This window comes from Solanum dulcamara, chromosome 4 (assembly GCF_947179165.1).
Source record: "Solanum dulcamara chromosome 4, daSolDulc1.2, whole genome shotgun sequence".
Taxonomy (NCBI): Eukaryota; Viridiplantae; Streptophyta; class Magnoliopsida; order Solanales; family Solanaceae; genus Solanum; species Solanum dulcamara.
Window position 1 is genome coordinate 6,307,683 of NC_077240.1, and position 22,364 is coordinate 6,330,046.

The 22,364-nt window shown below is 37.4% G+C and overlaps 2 protein-coding genes across 7 annotated transcripts; one reads left to right on the forward strand and one right to left on the reverse strand.

The window, feature by feature from the left end:
• The first annotated feature begins 86 nt into the window (after nt 1-86).
• Nucleotides 87-13,602, forward strand: LOC129885795 (calmodulin-binding transcription activator 2). Of its 6 annotated transcripts, none has more exons than XM_055960214.1 (14): nt 87-284; nt 4,573-4,692; nt 5,879-5,994; nt 6,124-6,212; nt 6,659-6,701; nt 7,117-7,294; nt 7,437-7,559; nt 7,680-7,805; nt 7,880-7,938; nt 8,439-8,978; nt 9,289-9,980; nt 11,035-11,614; nt 11,925-12,248; nt 13,278-13,602. In XM_055960214.1, exons 1-14 carry the CDS (start codon nt 245-247, stop codon nt 13,395-13,397), a joined length of 3,150 nt encoding a protein of 1,049 aa, XP_055816189.1. In that variant the 5' UTR covers nt 87-244; the 3' UTR covers nt 13,398-13,602. The 6 variants fall into 6 exon arrangements, with proteins under 6 accessions (XP_055816189.1, XP_055816191.1, XP_055816193.1 ...); XM_055960216.1 differs by having other exon boundaries at nt 13,281-13,602; XM_055960218.1 differs by having other exon boundaries at nt 8,466-8,978.
• Nucleotides 13,603-14,305: 703 nt separating this feature from the next.
• LOC129885796 (ubiquitin carboxyl-terminal hydrolase 4-like) lies at nt 14,306-21,475 on the reverse strand. The gene is made up of 6 exons (XM_055960221.1): nt 21,135-21,475; nt 20,617-20,733; nt 19,680-19,778; nt 15,901-16,083; nt 15,189-15,370; nt 14,306-15,117 (listed from the first exon to the last, which is right to left on the reverse strand). The coding sequence occupies exons 1-6, from the start codon at nt 21,384-21,386 to the stop codon at nt 14,715-14,717; spliced, it is 1,236 nt and encodes a 411-aa protein (XP_055816196.1). The 5' UTR covers nt 21,387-21,475; the 3' UTR covers nt 14,306-14,714.
• Nucleotides 21,476-22,364: the final 889 nt, after the last annotated feature.

Here is a 22,364-nt window from a genome sequence, read left to right on the forward strand (position 1 = left end):
TCATACAATTGGCTTTGACATGTCCCACCACTTTACTAGACTTTGACATTTGACAATCCCTCGCAAGTCTCAGCTCTCAAGTCTTAAATTAATTAATTGAGTTGCGAAAATCCGCAATATTCAAATCTAATCCATCATATTCACACCAAACAACATTCTCGATTCTCGTTTTCATTCCCATTTTTCTTCTCTGTATCCTCCGAAGCTCGCATCGGTCTTCTGATCAACACTCAAGTCATCATCAATGGCGGATTGTGGATCGGATCCTCCCGGATTTAGATTAGGTAAAGTTAATTTCTGCCCTCCTCTTTCCGGTCACCTAATCGCTTGTTATTCTTGCGGTTTTCCGAATTTTTTCTCTATGCTTTAAGAATTAGATGACCATAGCTCACTGGTATAAACTTACTCGACCTTGATTAAACTCTCAACGGAAATGCAGAACTGAGGGGATGGACTGATTTGTGTGATGTTTCTAGGGGTGCCAAAATCAAGCCCAACCCGTTTAAGTTTGGGCGGATTATTGACCCGAACATTTATTATCTCAACCCATTTAACTCATAAAAAATTGGGTCTGATATATAACCCAAATTCAAGAGAAATCTTGTCAAAATAGTTTTAAAAACTTTTTTGTTTAAAATTTGATATGTTATATATAGCCATAATAAAAAAAAAAAAAAATTATTAGGCCACTAATATATCGTAAAAGAACAATTAAAACAGTAGAAGTTGGGTTCTCAAAGGAATTGACGGACCTGCACAAGCAGTGGAGCATGTGGTTTAATTCGACACAACTCACAAAACCGTACCAGCTAGTAGAGAGGGGGCCAACAATCTTCTCCATCAGGGTTGCCACAGTAGAATATACCGGGGGATCCATTTCAGGAACTTAGAATGTAAGAGAAATTCAAATGTGAAACAATACGTCAGCTTCCCTCCCCAGCCCAGGTCAAAGGTCTTCCCACCCTTTTTGGGGCGGAGTCAAGTTCGTTACGGTCAATAAATCAGTGTGTTGGATCTTGACCCGTTCTATAATCCATTACCCAATTCGTTTTGGCCCAAACCATTTTGACCCAAGCAAATTTGGGTTGGGTTGGGTTGGATCTTGACCCGTTTGTTGTCTTGACCTATTATGATCCCGTCCAAATTTGACCCAAACCGCCTAATTGCCACCCCTAGATGTTTCTATTTTTGAATTGATTGAATTTACAATTAATTAAATTTTATAGATAATTGGGGAATTAGCTAGTTGTTGTTAGTTCCGACGCAATTCAGTTTGCACGGAAATGTTCTCTCTTTTTCTGCTTTGTTCACTCATGGTTAACAGCGTTAGATTTATTCTTCACGACATACTTGCATGAAAGAGTTGTTGCTTGTTCTGATCAGTGCTATAAAGGTGTGGGTGCAAGGCGAGGCGTTTTATCTCACAGGGGAAACATTGAGGGGAGTAAGTCCGTGAATCTGTAATATTATATGAATTAATATAACAAAAAAAATTACATAGAAATGTAGAAATATCATGAAAACATAAAATAAGTGGGAATGTACATTGTACATAGAATTGCTTTATCTTAAAATATTAATCAATATCAACAATTGACTAAAAAAATAATCAGAATTGATCATCTAAAAAACTAAGACTTTTTCAAATATTGATTAGAAATTTATAAATTAACTTGAAAAAAAGAATGTGAGGAAAGAACCTACACTCAAAAGCATCAAACCAAAGTAAGTGATGAAGGATGATGCATTTTTCAAAATTTCAATCTCGTCTCTGCAACTTCGTGTCATATATAAATACTAAAGGATAACTGCATAATAAGAACAAGAAATATGCATAATAAGGGCAAAAAATACATAGAAGTCGATACCCACTACTTGAGGGTAAATAAGGGAAAGTTATGTAAAAGAGGCATAATTCTTCTTATATATATATTAGTCTTCATTCTGAGATGTTCTTTCTTTTGATAAGAGATATAGAGTAAATCTACTGCTCCAAACAAGATTTGTAAGAGAAGATTACGCTTGATATTGTTAACCTTTCGCAAAACACCCTTGCCATAGTGGACCAACTAGAGTGTTTTAATCTAATTGCCAATGGTTCCATAAATACACAAGATAATTACTAAACTCATCAGCAAAAACTGATGAGGTGGGATTTACAGCCCCCAAGGGGGTGATTTCAAAAGCCAAAAACTGGGCAAAAACTTTACATTTGAGCTATAAAATCCACTAAACTTTCTACCTCCCCCACCAAATCCTGTTTACACCAAAAAAACAGCAGACTCAAGCTATTCATCTTGATTTTCTGGATGCTGCTGTGTTTCCCATTATGGGATCTTCCATTTCTTTCCTTCCACAATGTCCACCAAATGTAGGCTGGGATGCAGTTTCACCAGTCCTTTTTGGATCTTCTTCTTCTGTCCACTCCTTCCCACTGTCTCAGTATGTCTAAAGTAGTCCTGCGCATTACCCAGTTAACCCCACGTATATATAAGAACATGTCCCACAGATTTACAGTTGTTCTGCAGTGTAAGAGTAAGTGACCGTTAACTTCTGCCTCTTTCCCACACATGTTAGACCTTGAGCAAATCTGTATACCTCTTCTTTGTAACACTTCATGGGTTAAACATGCTTTCCTAATTGACAACCAAGTGAAACCTGAGACCTTGTGAGGAATCTTGATTTTCCGAATTAGTTTCCAAGGTCATTCCATTTCCATTGTCTGATTAGGATTTAAGCTCCAGTATCAAGACTTCACAGAAAAGTCCCTTTTTTGTGCTTTTTACAGATTGAACTATTGAAGTATCCCAGGACCTTCAGTGACACCTGGAAATCCATTTAGTGTCTGTAGTAAACCTGCTACTCTACCAATCTCCCAGTCATCCAAAGCCTTCCTAAAAAATCAAATCCCAACCTTGAGGGCTCCACACCTGTGCCATAGTGGCCTTCTGTTGTAGGCTCAAAATAAGAAGATTTGGCAACATGTTCTTCAAATTTTCTTCCCCTAACCAGATTTCATTCCAGAAACTGGTTAAGAGAAAACATTAATGTGTTGGTTATGTAAATAGTTTTAGTTGGAAAAAGGAACTGATCATAGGTTGGCATATAATAGTAGTAGAGGATGGATGTATGTGAGCCAAGTCAACTGTTCTTTGGCTCAACTCCTGTCAAATAGAGAACTTCTTAGCTTGATATAGGCTCAAGCATAACCAACCCCAGATTTAGTTCTTTGAGCTTGGTTTGCTGGAGTAATTAAAAAGCTCAAGATTTTTGTGACATCAGATTGCAAGTGAAATACATAAAACTAGGGAGAAGCAATCTATTTGCAGAACCAACTTCATCTCGAGAAATCTAATGCAAAGAATTGAAGTGAAAAATGAAACCTCTCATCAGCTAGAATATTGTCGACATTTCAGAGATGCAGCTTCAACCCCAAACACCTTCACCAATGAGTCAGTAGTGATATTTCAAGTCCAACATTATCCAATTCTATCTTATTATAGTGCGTGAAAATGAGACATAATCTTGTAATATGTGAAAATAGAGGCTCGCATCCATAGTCTTGCGTGACAAGAAGGTGCCACCAGAGCTTAAAAGCAAGTTCTACAAAGTGGTGGGTAAACCAACTATGTTTTATGGAGCATAGTGTTGGTTAGTCAAGAACTCTCATGTTCAGAAGATTAATTGCAGATGTGAGGATGCTGAGATGGATGTGTGAGCATATTAGGAAAGATAAGATTAGAAATGAAGATATTCGAGACAAGAGAGGAGTGGCCTTGGTGGAGTATAGGATACGTGAGATGAGGCTGAGATGGTTTAGGCATATAAAGAGGAGATGCAGGGATGCCCCAGTGCAGAGATGTGAGATGTTGGCTATGGATGAATTTAGGAGATGTAGAGGTAAACTAAAGAAGTATGGGGAGAGATAATTAGACATGACATGATACAACTTTAAGTTATTGAGGACATTACCTTAGATAGGAGATTACAGAGGACACGAATTAGGGTAGAAGGTTAGTAGGTTGTTGAGTGTTCATTCACTTATACTTCCATACTAGTAGTCTTAGTATTACTCTTGTACTTTCTTGTTTCTTTGATTTTCTTTACTATTTATTGTTCCTTGTACTTCGATGATCGTATTATTTTGTTATGGTTATAGTTCCTTTTTTTTATGCTTTGTAATGCCTTGTTTAGTATTTTGTCCTGGTTTGTTCATTCATGTTGTTTCCTCCACTTGTGAGATTACACTGGGTATGCTGTTGTATCTGGTTTTGAGCTATTATTTAGTATGAGTTTTCCTTTTGGGTACTAGAGGCTGGAGTCTCTTTTGCATGCTCTTTTTTTCAGAAAGCAGACTCACAATTATTAAGCATAGACAATGCATAAGGCATTGGCAAGAGCATTTCAAATGTTGGTCCATAGGATTGTCTGATTTTACATTTGGATGTTTTGAATTAAAGGTGCTTCACTTAGGTTTATTATGTTGCTGTCTCTCTATAAAACTTCTTTCCGAAGTTGAGCCATTGTGTCTTTGAAAACATAATATGTTTATTTGTTGATTTTGAGTTGCAGACATAACACAGATATTATCAGAAGTGCAGCATCGTTGGCTGAGACCCGCTGAGATTTGTGAAATCCTGCGGAACCATAGGAAGTTCCATTTAACCCCAGAGGCTCCATACAGGCCAGTTAGTATGTCTTCTTCATTTTATCCATCTATTTTTGGAACTTTTTATATTTTTTGAACTTCAGAGAAGTTATGCCACTTAGCATATCCTAACAGACATTCTACAAAAGAAAACTTTCTGGATCCTTGGTTTTGATGGAGTTTGTAAAGTTTGTCCATGCATGTCCTAGCCTCAATGTGTATTCTAGTTGTAAGACTTACAGTTTCAATTTAAACTAAATTATAGGGGATTTGGGTTTAGACAAAGCAGCAATTTTTTTTCTGCATGAGGACTACGTAAATTTCTTTTATAATAGTTGTAAATGAAATAATAACATTTTGCTTCTCGATCTAAAATAATATGGTCTTCATGTTTTATTGGTTTTCTGCTCGCTCATTCAGACCCTAATTGTTTAGACTTTGTAAATCTAAGTTGCTCGGACTCTGGTGCGGGTGTCCGATAAGGGTGCGGATCTAGAGGTCAGATCCTCTATGATCTAAAGTTTAAGATTCGGGGATATGGATCCATATATGGATACAAGTGAGGGGATTCGGCTAAAAATAATTCGAATATCTAAAAATAGAGTTATAAAACCTAAATTATGAGATATTATGTGGAAAACTTGAGGAGAAAATATTGATCAAGAGCAGAATCCTGGAAGTAGATAAAAGAAAGAGGAGTGGCAATAAAAAGTTATATATACAAGATATTTCATTTTCTTCAATTTCACCTTAGTTTTTTGTTTTGCTTGCAAAAATCATTGAATCTGTTCAGAATTTCTCTCTCGGATTTGGTCAAAGTATCCAAAACTGGTTGGCCAGATTGGGTACGGATCCCAGACCCAGACCCACACCCAGACCCACGTCGTGTCGACACGGGTGCGGCGAGCAACTTAATTGTAAATGACTTTTCCATGGTCCTACGTTGTCCTGCAAAACTTTCATCTAAGTAAGGTCCTGCAAAACTTTCATCTAAGTAAGGAACTAGAGATTACCTGAGATTATTCCCATATTCCATGTAGATTTTGTTTTGAAAGTGACTGGAAGAATATACATTATCCACCCTGTGAGACTAGAGACCCGAATTGACTGTTGATGATTGAAGCAGTCTGTTGTAGATACTTCTATTCCCTTAAAAGGAAAAGCTAATGATTTGATTTTCCCTCTATTCATGTTTGGATGTTTGTTCTTAATGTGTGTTTTGCTCTTCAGGTGGCTCTGTTTTTCTTTTCGATAGGAAGGTTCTAAGATACTTTAGGAAGGATGGGCATAATTGGAGGAAGAAGAAGGATGGGAAGACAGTTAAAGAAGCTCATGAGAAGCTGAAGGTAGGTGTTGATAGCTTGGTGTAATGTACCATTTACTTTGGTTGGCTCGATGAGTCTAATTTTTGTGAGCTTAAGCTCATGGACTTTTTTATATGCTTCATCCTTTTTGTTGATAAAATCCTTCTGCAGGTTGGAAGTATTGATGTGCTACACTGCTATTATGCCCATGGAGAAGAAGATGATAATTTTCAAAGGCGCAGTTATTGGATGCTTGAACAGTGAGTATGGACCATATATCGTGGCATCATTGTGGAAGCTCCTCCTTATTTATTTTGCATCTTTTTTAACCTCTTCTTCTATTACTTTTGTGTCGATTTGCTTCTCATGACAAAACTTGAAGCTCAAAATTAGAAACGAAAGTACTTATCAATTGGTTAAAATACCTTCATACCTTCAAAATAAGAAACAAAAGTACTTACCAAGCAAAAGTAGATTAGAGTAAAAGTACTCTGTCTATTTCATATGAGTATAGTAGTTAAGTGATTATATAAGAGTTTATAATGAACATATTACTCATTCTGTCTACTAGTCCTACAAAAAGAAATAGTTTAATTTATGGATTAAACTATTTGCACATTCTTGTTTACTCCTTTCCTTCTGTGTGTTCTTCATCTCTAACCACCTCTGCTCTAAAAGTTCTTTCTTCTCACTTGATATGGTGCAGGGATCTCATGCACATAGTTTTTGTCCACTATTTGGAAGTTAAGGTTAGACTCTACCATTTTCTTTCCTTATTAGGTCATGAATCAGTTTGGTTAATTGTTACACACTCATGAGGGACCAAATCAATGTACTTTCTCAAAGTGGGATATGAGAGTGCAGTTTGTGCATGATCTCTGCATCCTTCTTTCTGATGACTCTTTAGTTTCATCCTTGGAGAACTGTGAAAAATCACCCGTCCCGCCCTCCCACCTTTTAGGAAAAAATAAAAGGAAGGAGCGGGGGAGGTGAAGAAAGGAGAAAAGCAAAGAGATAGGAGAACGCTATGATATGTCTGTTGTACATCCCTTTAACCAGACTTTGGGTCTATGTGATATGTATGGAGATTGCAAGTTATTTGTTATCTCCTTCTTCTTCTTCTTCTTCTTTTTCTTATAGTTCTTTGTTATTTCTCCTTGACAGGGTAACAAGGTGAATGTCGGTTGCATCAGAAGCACTAAATTAGCTCACTCAAACTATCTGAATGACTGCTCATTGTCCGATAGTCTCCCTACGAGACACAAAAAGCTAGCTTCAGCTAATGCTGATTCAACAAGTCTATCAAGCACTTTAACAGAAGCACATGAAGAAGCTGAATCAGGTAATGTTCTTTGCAGTTGGTTTTAATGTGATTTCTTCAGTGGTATTGTTGAAATTTTTCGCTATACTTGATTTACCTAGTTGTTTGTGCCGAGTGCTAAAGCTGTTGTTTAAGTTCTCATACTGAAACCAATTTATTGCAGAAGATAGTCACCAAGCGTGTTCTAGATTTCATTCATATCCAGACCGAGCATCTGGAATGGACAGTCATCTAGTGGAGAATAGGGATACCATCTGTAGTTCATATGGTTCACCTCAATCTTCAGGTGCCTTTACTAAGATTCTATGCAAAGTTATTGCATTTTTACATCGCTATGGTTTCTTTAAGACCGTTTCAGATTCTTATTGTCGATTTTATGTCTAAAAAATTGTAACTATTATTGCAGTGGAGTATACACCACTTCCCGGTATAGATGGAGCCAGAAAGTGTGATCTTGGTAATTTTGCATCTGGTTCTCATAGAACAATTGATTTGGGATCTCAGGAACCAGTTTCTCAGCATTGTTCAAATGGTACTAAATCACTTCAGAACTTTTCTGGTATCATTTTGGGAAATGAACTAGTGCTTTAACCAAGTCTCTTGCAGGTGAGATGGTATGCCACGATGATTTCAAGAATAATTTGTCAGTCCATGGAAATTGGCAGGTAAAGTTATTATGGTCCATTTTCTTACAAAATTACATTATATTCTTGATCAGCATTAGTGGCTCAACTGTTCAAGTACAAACCAATAACCATCCTCATTCTAATTCTCTTGAGCTGCTCTTTTGGAGAGTCGCTCCATTGTTACATATTTTGCTGGCATCTCCAGTCAACTCTTAGGTCTTTAAATCTGGATCCAATAAGCACGTGTATTTTTAAAAACTAAAAGAAACTTTCCAGGATTCTTATTCTTTCACTTCCTTAAATTTTTTCAAGAAGATTCTCTATTTTCATTTTCCTGTGGCAAATAAATACCTATGTTAGACAATTTAAGGATGTATTCATGTGCTCGTGTCTTTGTGACTCCAGTCTTCTACTTAAAGTCAAAATTTGGAGATAAAATATTTTATCCTCTCCTCCCTCCCCTTGGATTTCAGCCTTTTCTAGACCAGGCTTCGTTGTTCTTGAATGCTTATGTGCTGAACCTTGCTTTATTTTATCAGTATTCTTTTGGGCACTCTCCGTTGCAGTTTCATGGACAAAATGTCAATCAGGATTTGATTGCAGATTCGAGCTATGATTTGGGACTACCTTCGGATCTACTTACTGTTAGGGGGCAATCGTACTTATATCCTGATGAGCAAGAAGAGCAACTAACACAATTGAATCTTCAATATCTGAATTCACTCGTGGAAGTTCAAGGTGACATTAATCAAGAGAATTGTATGGATATGCTAGAGCTTGGAGACTATTCTACAATCAAACAGCCTCATTTGAGCAGTGTAAAAATGGAAGAAGGCCTGAAAAAAGTTGACAGCTTCTCCCGATGGGTTGCCAAAGAGCTTGAGGATGTTGAGGAGTTGCATATGCAGCCAAGTAATCAAATGTCATGGAATGTTATAGATACTGAGGCTGATGGTTCCTGTCTGCCAAGCCAGTTGCATGTGGAATCAGATTCACTGAGTCCCTCTCTCTCTCGGGATCAGGTTTTCAGCATCATTGATTTTTCACCTAATTGGGCTTATTCAAACTTGGAAACGAAGGTAAGCATTTAGCCTTTATGTTCTCCAGCTTGAGTGCTAGATGGCACTGCTTGCATCACCTGTTGTCTGAAATCTTGATTTGCAGTAGTTTCATGAATTAGTGTCTGCTTTTTCTACAAATGCAATTACCTTTCTTGACCTTGCTGCAGACTGATTGATTGGCACCAAGCTTAACACAATCATGCAACCAATTATTCTGTAGCCTTGATTGTGCATGATCTCAGTATTTTAGCTATGCTATTGAAATTTACTTGCTGAAAGATATTAGATAAATTTTCAAAGTTGCCTGATTTTTTGATACACAAAGCAGGTATTGATTACTGGAAGATTTCTTAAGAGTGAGGGCGAGCTGGTTGAGTACAAGTGGTCATGTATGTTTGGGGAAGTAGAGGTTCCTGCAGAGGTTTTAGCAGACGGGATACTTCGTTGTCATGCTCCCCCACACAAACCAGGAGTACTCCCTTTTTACGTGACATGTTCAAATAGATTGGCTTGTAGTGAAGTCAGAGAATTCGAATACAGATTTGGACCTTATCAGGAACTTGGTGCTGCCGATGTTTCTAGGACTGAGAAGCATCTCCTTGAACGAATTGAAAATTTATTGTCCTTGGGATCTGTTGGTAGTTGTTACAGTTCTGATAGTATGGAGGATTCTAAGGAGAAACAAAGCACAGTTAATAAAATCATCTGTATGATGGAGGAAGAGAATCAGCAGATGATAGAGAGAGTGTCGTACAATGATACATCCCAATGCAGGGTGAAAGAGGATCTATATTTTGAAAGAAAGCTGAAACAGAATTTCTATGCATGGCTGGTTCACCAAGTTACCTATGATGAAAGAGGGCGAACTCTTCTCGATGATGAAGGCCAAGGTGTACTTCATTTGGTAGCTGCACTTGGTTATGATTGGGCCTTAAAGGCAATTTTATCATCAGGGGTAAGTGTAGATTTTCGTGACATGAATGGATGGACTGCACTTCATTGGGCCGCATTTTATGGAAGGTAAATGCTTCATAGACTGATTTATCATTTCTGCGTTTATGCTTCATTTAACAAATCAGTGGCCCATTCTTACTGTCATGTGACTTCTCTTTTAGGATTTATGACTGATTTTCTTTAGTTAAGAAAAAGAGACCAATATCCAATAGAACTTGCCTAAATTCTGTTGAGATCCAAGCACTGGTGGATTTGTTTAGTTGTTATTTTAGAGTTCATACACGCACAAAAATAAATAAATGCTATGCTAAACAATTAAAGCGAATGTACTAATCCAAGCAATGTAGAGACAGTTTTTTACCAGATAATGTTGGGCCTGCTAGCATTAACATAAAGCCTTCAAGGTATTACAATGGATTCAATATCACTTGGCGTTTAACAAAAATTTCATGTGCTAAATATTTTGCTAAACTTTTGGTACATCCTGCCTTTACTTCTGGCTGATTTCACCTTCTGGGAGTAGTGCTTTTATAATGTTTCATTAGTTCATAAGATATGACATCCAGATGCATTCAGAATCTGAGATTTCCGTATAAGAGATTTTCACTTACATACGCGAATCTAGGTCCAGCCTCGCTTGTGTTCAGTTATCAAGGAGGCTGTCTACTCTTCCGTTTACATCGCAAGCTCCATATCATTGTGGTTGTTATTTCAAACCAAAAAAAATCACATTCCATCTTATTACATTTTTGTTTTAATGTGATTTGAACTTGAGGCCTTATGGTTCTTAGGCCACACCCTTGGGTGAACGTTCCTTCTTATTACATGTATAAACAGTCATACATATAGTATAGTATGGAGAACTTTGTGATGATTGGTAGCATGTCAATCAAAACTGATTTTCTTTAATGCATTTTGCTATAGCTGTAGAGAAGAAAAAGTCTAAAGGATCTAATTCTATTTCTGATATTGACAGATAAAAAAGCTGGAAGCAAATTCAAGTCTAAAGACTTAGTCATTTCTGCTTTCATTTTATCCCCATTGACTTATTACTTAGTGTAATCATCATTCAAAGCTTCCATCAGAATGAACAGCTCGCTAATATGTTTTTATCTTGTAGGGAGAAGACTGTTGTTGGTCTTGTCTCTTTAGGTGCATCTCCTGGAGCATTGACAGACCCATCTGCTGAATTTCCTTTGGGTAGAACCCCTGCTGATCTGGCATCTGCCAATGGACACAAGGGAATATCTGGATTTCTTGCTGAATCTTCTTTGACCACTCACCTTTCTAAGCTTACTGTGACTGATGCAAAGGAAGAACTTGCTTCAGAAGTTTGTGGAGCAAAAGTTGGAGAAACAGTTACAGAGCGTGTGGCTGTTACAACTACTGAAAATGATGTGCCAGATGTACTGTCACTTAAGGATTCCCTGGCTGCTATACGCAATGCTACTCAAGCAGCTGCTCGGATACACCAAATTTTCAGGGTTCAGTCATTTCAGAGGAAGCAAATTATTGAGCATTGTGATAATGAGTTATCATCTGATGAGAATGCTCTTTCTATTGTAGCTTCTAGAGCTTGTAAGTTGGGGCAAAACAATGGTATAGCTCATGCGGCTGCCATTCAAATCCAGAAAAAGTTTCGTGGCTGGAATAAGAGAAAAGAGTTCCTTTTAATTCGACAAAAAATTGTTAAAATTCAGGTGCATTGCTTCTTTCAAATTACGAATATTGTTATACACTTGGTGGCTATTTACATATGTTTTTGTTTTTGTTGATGCGGAGTATCTTGCCTTTAAGTTGTTTAACCAACTTCCACGTGCAAAATTTTATTCACGAGTCAGGGTGCGTCGTTATGGAAGCTGTGCTAATCATATTTTCATATATGGGTCCTTATCCTTCAGCTAATTCGTTATATTTGACCAATTGTATTAAAGTCTCACTTTTTATATAGGTCAATACCTGTCGTCATTTTCTTTCTTTATGCTGACATTTTCACTATTCATTGTGAAGGCTCATATAAGGGGGCATCAAGTGAGGAAGAAATATAAACCAATTATCTGGTCGGTAGGAATTCTGGAGAAGGTGATATTGCGGTGGAGACGTAAAAGAAGTGGTTTGAGGGGATTTAGATCAGAGGCGGTCATGAATAAGCCAAGCACACAAGAGGACTCATTACCGGAGGATGATTATGATTTTCTAAAGGAAGGAAGAAAGCAGACTGAAGTCAGAATGCAAAAAGCCCTTGCTAGGGTGAAGTCCATGACTCAATATCCTGAGGGTCGTGCTCAATATCGTAGGCTGCTTAGTGCTGCTGAAGGACTTCGTGAAGTGAAGGTATAACAATGAATGTTTCCTAGAAAGTGTGTTGCAATATGGTTTCTATTTTCAAGTGTTATTGAAATAACAACTGCTCTTTTACCCATTGCCTGGCATGCACATTTATGCATCTACTTAATGAGTTGATCTGTGGGTTTGCTCTCAAGTTGCAAAACATGAATTATGGGTTAAATATAGGTTGCTAGATCAGAAGTTGACTGAGCTTTTGTAGGACAAAAACTTGCAAAATGGCTGCTTCCGGAGAAAAGTATATGAAAAACGAAAATTAGGATGCTATATCTCATTGTGGAATGTCTAAATCTGTTTTTAGGTTGATACTTCTGTGACTCGTTAAGTTTCATTAGTCATTCTGGCCTGGTTAATTTTCATGACCAAATGCAACTATGAATGCAATTTCGAATCACTCTCCTAAAAGCTAGCTACCTAGTTAACTTGTTTAGTTGGAATATTTTGTCTCATGTAAATAATGTTGATACTTTTCTGGATTTTGTTAGCTCCTTGACTCTAGCTTAGAACCTTGTACTGGAGCTAACTCTCTTTTACGCTTTTGCTGATAGCATCAACCTGATGCTTTTAATGGTGTCTATTGACTTCATAAAAAATGAATGGTATTAGCCGTGGCTACCCTCTTATAACACTTACTGAATATGAAAGCAGATATATTTGTTTATGACAGATCCGTGTTGCAGAGAGATCTTTTTGTTAGTTACATAGTTGGATTAGTGTACCTTGACTTTCTGACTGTAGTTTGGTGGGTTTATTTCAAATTATTTTTATCATTAAACTGAAAATATGTTCGAATCCTCAATTACACATCTGAATGTGAATTTTTCAGTATGTATCTTATTACAACTGTAGAGTAGGAAATCACAGACAATTCTATTGGGTTGTAGTTATTGGCTGTACCTTGATCTTGATGATGACCCTTGGACCATGTTATTTCAGCTGCCTAACTGGACTATTATCTTTGATTGGCTTTTGGTGTCATTTGTTTTTTCTCATACCTTTTTTTTTCTTCACTTTTAGCAGGATGGTCCAACTCAAATTCCGGAGATCCCAGATGATACCGTCTACCCTGAAGAGGAGTTGTTTGATGTTGAAAGTCTGTTGGATGATGATACTTTCATGTCTATAGCATTTGAATAAGCTTTTTTTTTTTTTTTGCCTTGATTAGTCGATCAATAGTTGATTCATTGCATATACATAGAACATAGTAACTAATTCTGCACCATCAAGTTACTTGAGGGGAAACTCAATTTGCTCTAGTTTTTTATATATATTTTGTTAACATAAAAGAAATGCTAATATGTGCAGCCATCAATATTCACCAAAGTTCGTTTTTCCTGGTCAATTTTCATTTCTGGAAACTTGTTTGCCATTTCTATCAATTTATACAATTTTAGCGAGTGGTAAGTGTTAAAACTGTTTTAAAGATTCTAGCAGCAGGTCTGCTGCAGCATTAGCTTTGTATGTATCTACTACATTTAGTATCGCGCCAACTTTGTAAGATCAGAATGTTGAAAATAAGGTCACCATTTACATATAGAGAACTGGTCTTTGGGTATCTAATTGTTGGCATGGTTTCTAGAAAAATATCCTTCATCATACGTACGACGAAGTGTTGGAAATGCATCTGGTGTTATACAGAAGATTTTCAGTTCATAGCTTATCAAGATACTTATATGAAATGTACTCGGTAAACGCAAGCCATGCAATCACACTTTCTACTGGAGCTGAGAAGTTTATGATAACTTTTATCTAAGATGTTCAGCATCGATAAGAGCCAAGTGGTTTCAGATGAACTTTATACTTGCATGATGTTAGGAAAAAGAATCAAGCATTAGAATCAAAGAACAATGTGTTAGATTAACTTTATACACGCATGGCTGTAAGAAAGTAAAGCAATCAAGTATTAGAGTCGATAGTAAATAAAAAATCAAGTATTAGAATCAAAGAGAAGTGTGTTAAATTCACTTTATACTAGCATAGTACAAGGAGAAAGAACCGAAAATTATAGTTGAAGAAAAGTGTGTTAGCTTAACTCTATACAGGCATTGTTGTAAGAAAGAAATGGAATAATTAAGTATTAGTCATACTCCATGAATGTGCATCTCAGCACCTCAAAACGAAACAACACAGGAGCAGTGTTTTTCAGATTGAAATTACACAAAAGGAGAAACTTGACTTATTCCTGCTTTTGGGGTTCTGCCAATGGAGTTCATTGGAAGTTGTTGCAGTTACATAGCTAATAATACAGTATCAACATCTCATTGAAGTTTCTATACCAAGATTTACATCTCTTTATTGTTAAAACAAGACAAAATGCTTGTAACCCCTTGCGTGTTGTACACTGAACAGTAAACATTCGTTAAGCCAGTCCAGTGAACCATGGGAAAGCTAAACACGACAAAAGTTGAGCAGATACATGCGCAATAGTTACGTCTCAACATGTGAGTACTATTATCAGCTCTTGCTTGCTCCAAGGCTCTCATAAAAGAGGATATAGCCATGATCCGTATTGCTAGAGTACTCCTGAGCTGAGCCAAAAAAGGTCTGAACAGCAGATTCATCAATGATCTCTGCGTTCTCATCATCAAAGAACAACCAGTGGTTGTGGCTTTTCACAAGACTAACATAATGCCCATGGTTTGGCCCACTCCCGACATGAACCACAACAGCAAATAGAGAATACTCAGAATCCGTGTTTTCAGTGGTGTTGCTGAGTTTTAGCTCCAGAGGGAACACAACACGGTAAGACAATTTTTTGTAACGACCTAGTTGTTCCATATACTTGAAGCGCTTCAAATGAATCACCAGGATGTGTGGCGGTTTCTTTATCTTCATCCGTTTCTGTGCTTCTTGCAAGCTGGAATTCACAAAACGAAAGTAACTTTCCCCACCATAATTGTTTAAAAAGGAAAAGGTGAAGGCACTTACCTACAGCACTTGTCGCAGAAAAATTTGTCCTCTGCATTGAGGGTCTCTGTAGAACTGAAATTTTTTAGGCAGCTTGTAATTGAACTGTTCTGTTCAATATCAAGGCTCAAATCAAAAAATGGCTCATCCCTTGCTGTGACTGTCTCACACCTCAAACATCTTGTTTCATTGGTTAATATACCCTGCATTTCATATTAAAAAAAAATCAGTTAAGCAGCCACTAGATCTTGAAAGTAGTACACCATTTGCGAAGTCCTAGGATCCAAAATTTGCATCACAGGTGGAGTGAAGCAAGCACTTATAATTTTAAACATATATGAATTTGTCCACTGATAAAATTCATGAGCATCAGCTAGAAAGAAATTCAGAAGACCAAAATATAGGACCTTGACTCTAATCTTTTCGAATGACAATACAAAATCATTTCACTGATAGAATTTTTAGAGAACTTTACATTTTCCTCCTAGTCCTGCTCCTCTACCTCCTCTGAGATACAAATCCAAAAAAAATCCAACATGGAACAAATCTTGCCTCTGTTCCTCTCAAATGGAAGTATAAAAGAAGTTCATCGAAAGAAATTTAAGAGAGAACTTAGATTTTCCCCCCTTCACTACCTCCTGTGAAGCTGCAATGCAGATGCTAAAACTCACATCCACAAATTTTATATACACAAAAAGGAGGATAAAATCATAAACAAGGTTGGATAGTTTACCTGAAAATTTTTGTGCACCCAGGTAACAAGTGGCTCCTTCTTAACACCATTTACATGACCATTACATGATCCATTTGAGACTTTTTCAGGAGAACTTGCCTTTAAACTTTTTGCTGCATGTGACTCTTTCTCCAAGATATCAACAAGTTCATTTAACAAGAAGTTCAAAAACTCATGGGCATCCTGAGCAAAAGTATGACCAAAAATCAACTTTATTAAAACCGAGATAAACTAGGAATTGATTTTGCATGTAGTTGTCCTAATAATTCTGGATAGCAATGGAGTAGAGATCATACAATCACAATAATTGAACACTTTGCTGCCTAAACCTTGTTCATGGCAGTTAAACCCTTCAGCATTAAGAAGAATGTTAACGTAACCCTCCGTAATTTTAACTGATATCTCTATCCTTTTAGGGAAATATAGGACTTTCGAACTAGAGGAAAAAGGCGGAGATAAGAAGCTATTTAAGCTTGCCAAGGCGAGAGAGAGGAAGTCACGCGACTTGGATCAAGTGAAGTACATCAAGGACGAGGATGGTCAAGTACTGGTACAGGAATCCCGCATTAGACAGCGATGGCAGTCATACTTTCACGAACTCTTGAACGAAGGAGGGGATAGAGACTTTGTGTTGGGAGACTTGGAGCACTTGGATAGGTGTCGCGACTTTGGGTATTGTAGGAGAATAAAGGTTGAGGAGGTTATGGGAGCTGTTCGTAGGATAAGCAGGGGAAAAGCGACCGGACCTGACGAGATCCCTGGGGAATTTTGGAAGAATGCAGGTAGGGTAGGATTGGAGTGGCTGACTGCGCTGTTTAATGTCATTTTCAGGACATCGAAGATGCCTGAAGAATGGAGGTGGAGTACAATCATTCCCGTGTACAAGAACAAGGGAGACATTCAAAGCTGCAACAACTATAGAGGTATCAAACTGCTAAGTCACACTATGAAAGTGTGGGAAAGGGTGATAGAAATGAGAGTGAGGAGTAGTGTGTCTATTTCAGAGAACCAGTTTGGATTTATGCCGGGACGCTCGACTACAGAAGCCATTCATATCTTAAGGAGATTGGTAGAGCAGTATAGGGAGCGGAAAAGGGACTTACACATGATATTTATTGACCTAGAAAAGGCCTATGACAAAGTCCCAAGGGAGGTCCTATGGAGATGCTTGGAGGCGAAATGTTTACCTGTGGCATACATTAGAGCGATTAAAGACATGTATGATGGAGCTAAGACCAGGGTAAGGACGGTAGGGGGGGACTCGGAGCACTTTCCTGTTACGATGGGGTTGCACCAGGGATCGACTCTTAGCCCGTTTCTATTCGCCCTGGTGATGGATCAATTGACTAGACAAATACAAGGTGAGGTGCCTTGGTGTATGTTGTTCGCGGATGACATAGTCCTGATTGACGAGACTCACAACGGAGTTAACGACAAGCTGGAGGGCTGGAGACAGACGTTGGAGTCTAAAGGATTTAAATTGAGTAGGACCAAGACAGAATACTTGGAGTGCAGTTTCAGTGGCCTGCCACGTGAGGCTGACGGGGAAGTGAGGTTTGGTACCCAGGCCATTCAAAAGAAAAGAAGCTTCAAATACCTTGGGTCTATTATACAGGAAGATGGGGATATCGACGACGATGTTTCACACCGCATCAGTGCAGGGTGGATGAAATGGAGGCTCGCCTCCGGAGTGCTGTGTGACAAAAAAGTGCCACCAAAACTCAAAGGCAAGTTCTACAAAGTGGTGGTTAGACCGACCCTATTGTACGGGGTGGAGTGTTGGCCAATCAAGAAACTTCATGTCCAGAAGATGAGAGTCGCGGAAATGCGAATGCTGCGGTGGATGTGTGGGCACACTAGGATGGATAGAATTAGGAATGAAGATATCCGAGACAAGGTGGGAGTGGCATCGGTGGAGGACAAGATGCGGGAAGCGAGACTGAGATGGTTTGGGCATGTGAAGAGGAGAGACACAGATGCTCCAGTGCGGAGGTGCGAGAGGTTGGCTATGGACGGTTTCAGGAGGGGCAAAGGGAGGCCGAAGAAATATTGGGAAGAGGTCATTAGACATGATATGGCACAGTTGCAGCTCTCCGAGGACATGACCTTAGATAGGAGGCTATGGAGGACTCAGACTAAGATAGTGGGCTAGGTGGCCGATCGGTTCTCCATAGTAGTCGTAGTCGCGCTCATTTGTCTTAACATAGGATTTTGCATGGGTTTACTGCTTATATTAGTTGGGCCCAGTCTACTTTGGGTATCCTATTTTATCTATAGTAGTTAATGCCCCTTTATCCCCGATCTTTCCTACCCTGACTTTATCGCTTTATCGCTCTCATTATTCATATCTTTATATTGTCTGTTATATGCCTGGCTTTACTGACCTATGTCTTGTTTTTTCTTGTTTTTCCTTGTTTCTCCTCCCTTGTTTCTTCTCTCTTAAGCCGAGGGTCTTTCGGAAACAGCCGCCCTACCTTTTAAGGTGGGGGTTAGGTCTGCGTACACTCTACCCTCCCCAGACCCCACATGGTGGGATCACACTGGGTTTGTTGTTGTTGTTGTTGTTGACTAAGTTCCTTCCTAACTATATCTTTCTCCTCCTCCCCGTTATTATTAGCCTGTGTCATTAGGCACACAAGCATCCGCCACTAACTTTTCATTTTCATCCTCCTATTTTTTCTTCTCCTCTAGCAACCAACCACCCATAAAGCCCTAGTGAAGCTCGTTTTCCACCTCCATGTAAATGATCAGATAAAGAATGTAATCGTTTATCACAATTTGGTTAAGTAGGAAGGTAAAAACTTCTCTGCCTTGTCGTGAAACCAGTTTAAAAACACTAAGGACGTAACCCACAAGAAAATACATTGTATAAGGGCATACAAGTCACAGCACCTTGAAGATGCTCCAAGTTAAATGATAGATGCAGTATAACACAGTGTAGTCAAAGGCGCGCTTTAAGCGCGCTTAAGCCCTGAAGCGAGGCTCAAAACTTGTTAAGCGCTTCGTCTCGCTTTATGTGCGCTTCAGTGTCGTCATCAAGGTTCTAAGGCAAACTTTTCCTTGCCAATGAGCCTTTTCTGAAGAAGTGACACTAAACAATTGATATTTCACTTTATCATAGTTTTTTTCAATTTCTTTGGTCATATGTTTGTCATTCATGTTTATAATTATTAGTCTTGGACTAAACATGTATATTTGTATTCTTTTGTCCCTTTGCGCCTTTTTTCATTAAAGCCCACGCTTTATTTGCACTTTGCGCTTAAAGCCCCAACAAACCTTGGAGTTTTTTTGTGCTTTTTGCCTTTGATAACATTGGTATAACATCAATGTAACTCAAATAGTTCATGCCTTCAATAATGCTCATAACATGAACTTAGGACCAACATAAGATGTTTCTCTTTTTTTGCTGATCAAGGTAACGTATAAGAGGTTTCTCATTTTAAACTGTTCTTAGGACTAATTATGCATCTAAAGTAAAAGTGAGCACATCTCCCAATTTTGACATTTTTAGGGTATTCTCTTTCTTGTTTCAGATGATCTTTCTTTCGTTCTTCTTATTTTATTTTAAGCAGGTCTATTGCTATAGGTCACCACTGTGAATTTATCTTATAAGATAGTGATGGATCCTTTAAGATTCGCTTGAAGCCTACAAGAACGTCATGGTTAGAAAAGCTGATCAAGAAGTGACTTGTTCCTTCATGATCTGACAAAAAAATGATTCTTGCATAGATATTGCCACCAAATAGCAAGCATACATAAATGTATAGAAAAACACGTGCCTGATGCATGTAACTTCGGAAAAGTTCATTTTGCTTCCTGACTCTTTGTACAAAGCGCCTTGGAGCAATAACACCTGTTTTCTTCTTCTGTGAACTTATCTGCATGATAACAACAAGAAGATTTACGTGCCTACAATTTCTCAATGAGCATAGATTAAAAGAAATGCTATTTTCATGAGTTGAAAATATTTGTTTCCTGGTGATAATTCTTGAATAATCATCGTTCAACAACTCACACTCACCAACGGAGAGACTGACCTGGTTGAAGGGAAAAAATGCCCAGTTATTGCAAAACTGATTAGTAGCACATCCTCATTTTCAGGTCTGAATTAGCTAAAACTCTACTATGTAGCAACATAACCAAGAGACTAAGAAATAAAAGTTCAAGGAATGGGAGTTTGGAAGAGAAAGTTTGAAGTTCTTATATATCTCTTACGCTATCATGTTGTCTTTGTTTTTTTTTACTTCCCTAGCACTTTGGGTTGAATCTTCAGTAAAACGGGCACATCCATCATCCTAGCTCAGCCAATAATAGTGTTTTTGCCTTCTCAATTGAGAAAAGTAAAAATCTTATGCTACTACCCTCACTTAATTGAATTTCCTCCGACCAAAATTAAGACAATTGGAATATGCTTGCTGAACATACTGAACTAGCACTTGATTGGAATTAAGTCCACAATAGTCAGAGTTCTTCTGCTTATGTATAACCCTTTTCCACTTTCTCGATTGAATAACACATAGATAGCTAGCATTTAAGGCTAGACTTGCCAAATTCCTCAATTAAGCATGTCACATGGAGGGCACCAAACATTTTGCAAGAACAAGTAAGGTAATTACTTAACTGAGAATTATTAAATTCACGTTCAATGTAGCAGAATAACATGGAAAACACCATTCATTAGATAGAAAGCTCACACATTTAGATTGAATCTGCTACCTGTGAAAACAATTCAGCCAAACAAGTTAAGAGATTCTCCTCTGCTTCTGGAGGACTTTTATTATTTGCATAATACTCCAGCAGTTGCTCGCGGAAGGGGACACAAAAGTATAACGCCTGTATCAAAATAGATAAAGGAACAATCAATAATCACATCGGATGCAACAATCACTGCTCAAATGGAGTGTTTTACTACTCAAATTACTCACGAGTGTAATATTCGTTACTGGATTAACCTAAGGACGAATTTCATCATTGGAATACTAATCAAAACATCAAATTGCAAAACTAAGCATCCTCATTAAACTTATAATTCGTAAACTGGATAGTGAAAACAAAAAAAGGGTAAATCGATCAAATAGCAACAGCAACACAACTAGATAACCTCCAGGTTTAACTAGCTAGGAATCCAAATTATTAAGATCATCAGAATGAAATAGGTCTGGGGATCAAAGCATACTGTAGAAATTCAAGGACTCAAAAAATAAATAGAAAAAGAAGAAGAAGAGTATTTAAACCTGCAAGACGCTGTTGCAATAACAAGTGTTGCCGAAATTTTCGAGACCGAAGTATCGTTCACCTTCGGGAAACTGGTCTCCGAGGGCCTTTTCGAGCTTGGAACCCGTTGCACCCATGAGACCATCAACCAAATACCAATACTCCTCTATTCTGCCTTTGGTCTTCAAATTCAACAAATCGTAGCACAATTTATAGAGCAAAAAATGGAGGTGACTTTGAATTTTCGATTCTTTTTGGGTTGAATGTGTCATTCATCTCCAAGGCGTGCTTGTAGAGGCGGTGCCATCTGGGCTCTCTTTCTCTCTCTCTCCACCTTTGACCCAACCTTATGCTTTTAGTAACTAATTGGAGAAATTAGCCGAATCAGACATTTAATGGTTACTATATACTTAACTTATAATTTCGATTAATTATTAAATATGATTATAGTTTAATTAATTCTATTATTTAATTTGTATAATAAATTTAGAATTTTTATACGTTTATCCTATTTATTTGTATACAATTTGTTGATACATTTAATTTGTATAAATTATGAAAAATTCACAACAATACAAATTCAAAATTTGTATATAATTATCCTATTTGTATATGATTTGTTGATATATTTAATTTGTATAAGTTCTGAAAAATTCTTAAATGTATAAATACAGAATTTGTATATACTTACTCTATTTATATATTGGCAAGCGAAATATACAAGCGGAGTTCTGAAAAATTGCTAAATATATAAATACAAAATTTGTATATATTTATTATGTTTGTATATTGGCAAGCGGAATATATAAAGGGAAATACTCATAACAAATAAAACTATAGCTATGATACGTAATTATGAAACTATAGCTAATTAAGGAGCATAATTAAAATACTTATAATAGTTATTTGTGAAATTATCAAGAGAAAAATATATAATTTAGATAAATATTATGAAATTAAAGTGGGCCCTCTTAACTTTTCTGTATTAGATTGAGATATCAAAGAAAGAGAAAAGGAAGTGAAGATAGTAAGAATTCAATCATACTTATTGTGATGATTATTTCACAATCACATAACTATCACTTGTTCTATAAAAATAATTTTTATACTAATAAGAAAAACACTAGAAGAGCATTAATATGAATGACACTTTATCCTTATTACATTACAAGTGATACCTCAAATTCCAAAAATGCTTCTCTAGTCCCAAGCTTGGGGTGCATTCCATTATCGCGGAAATATTCCCTCAT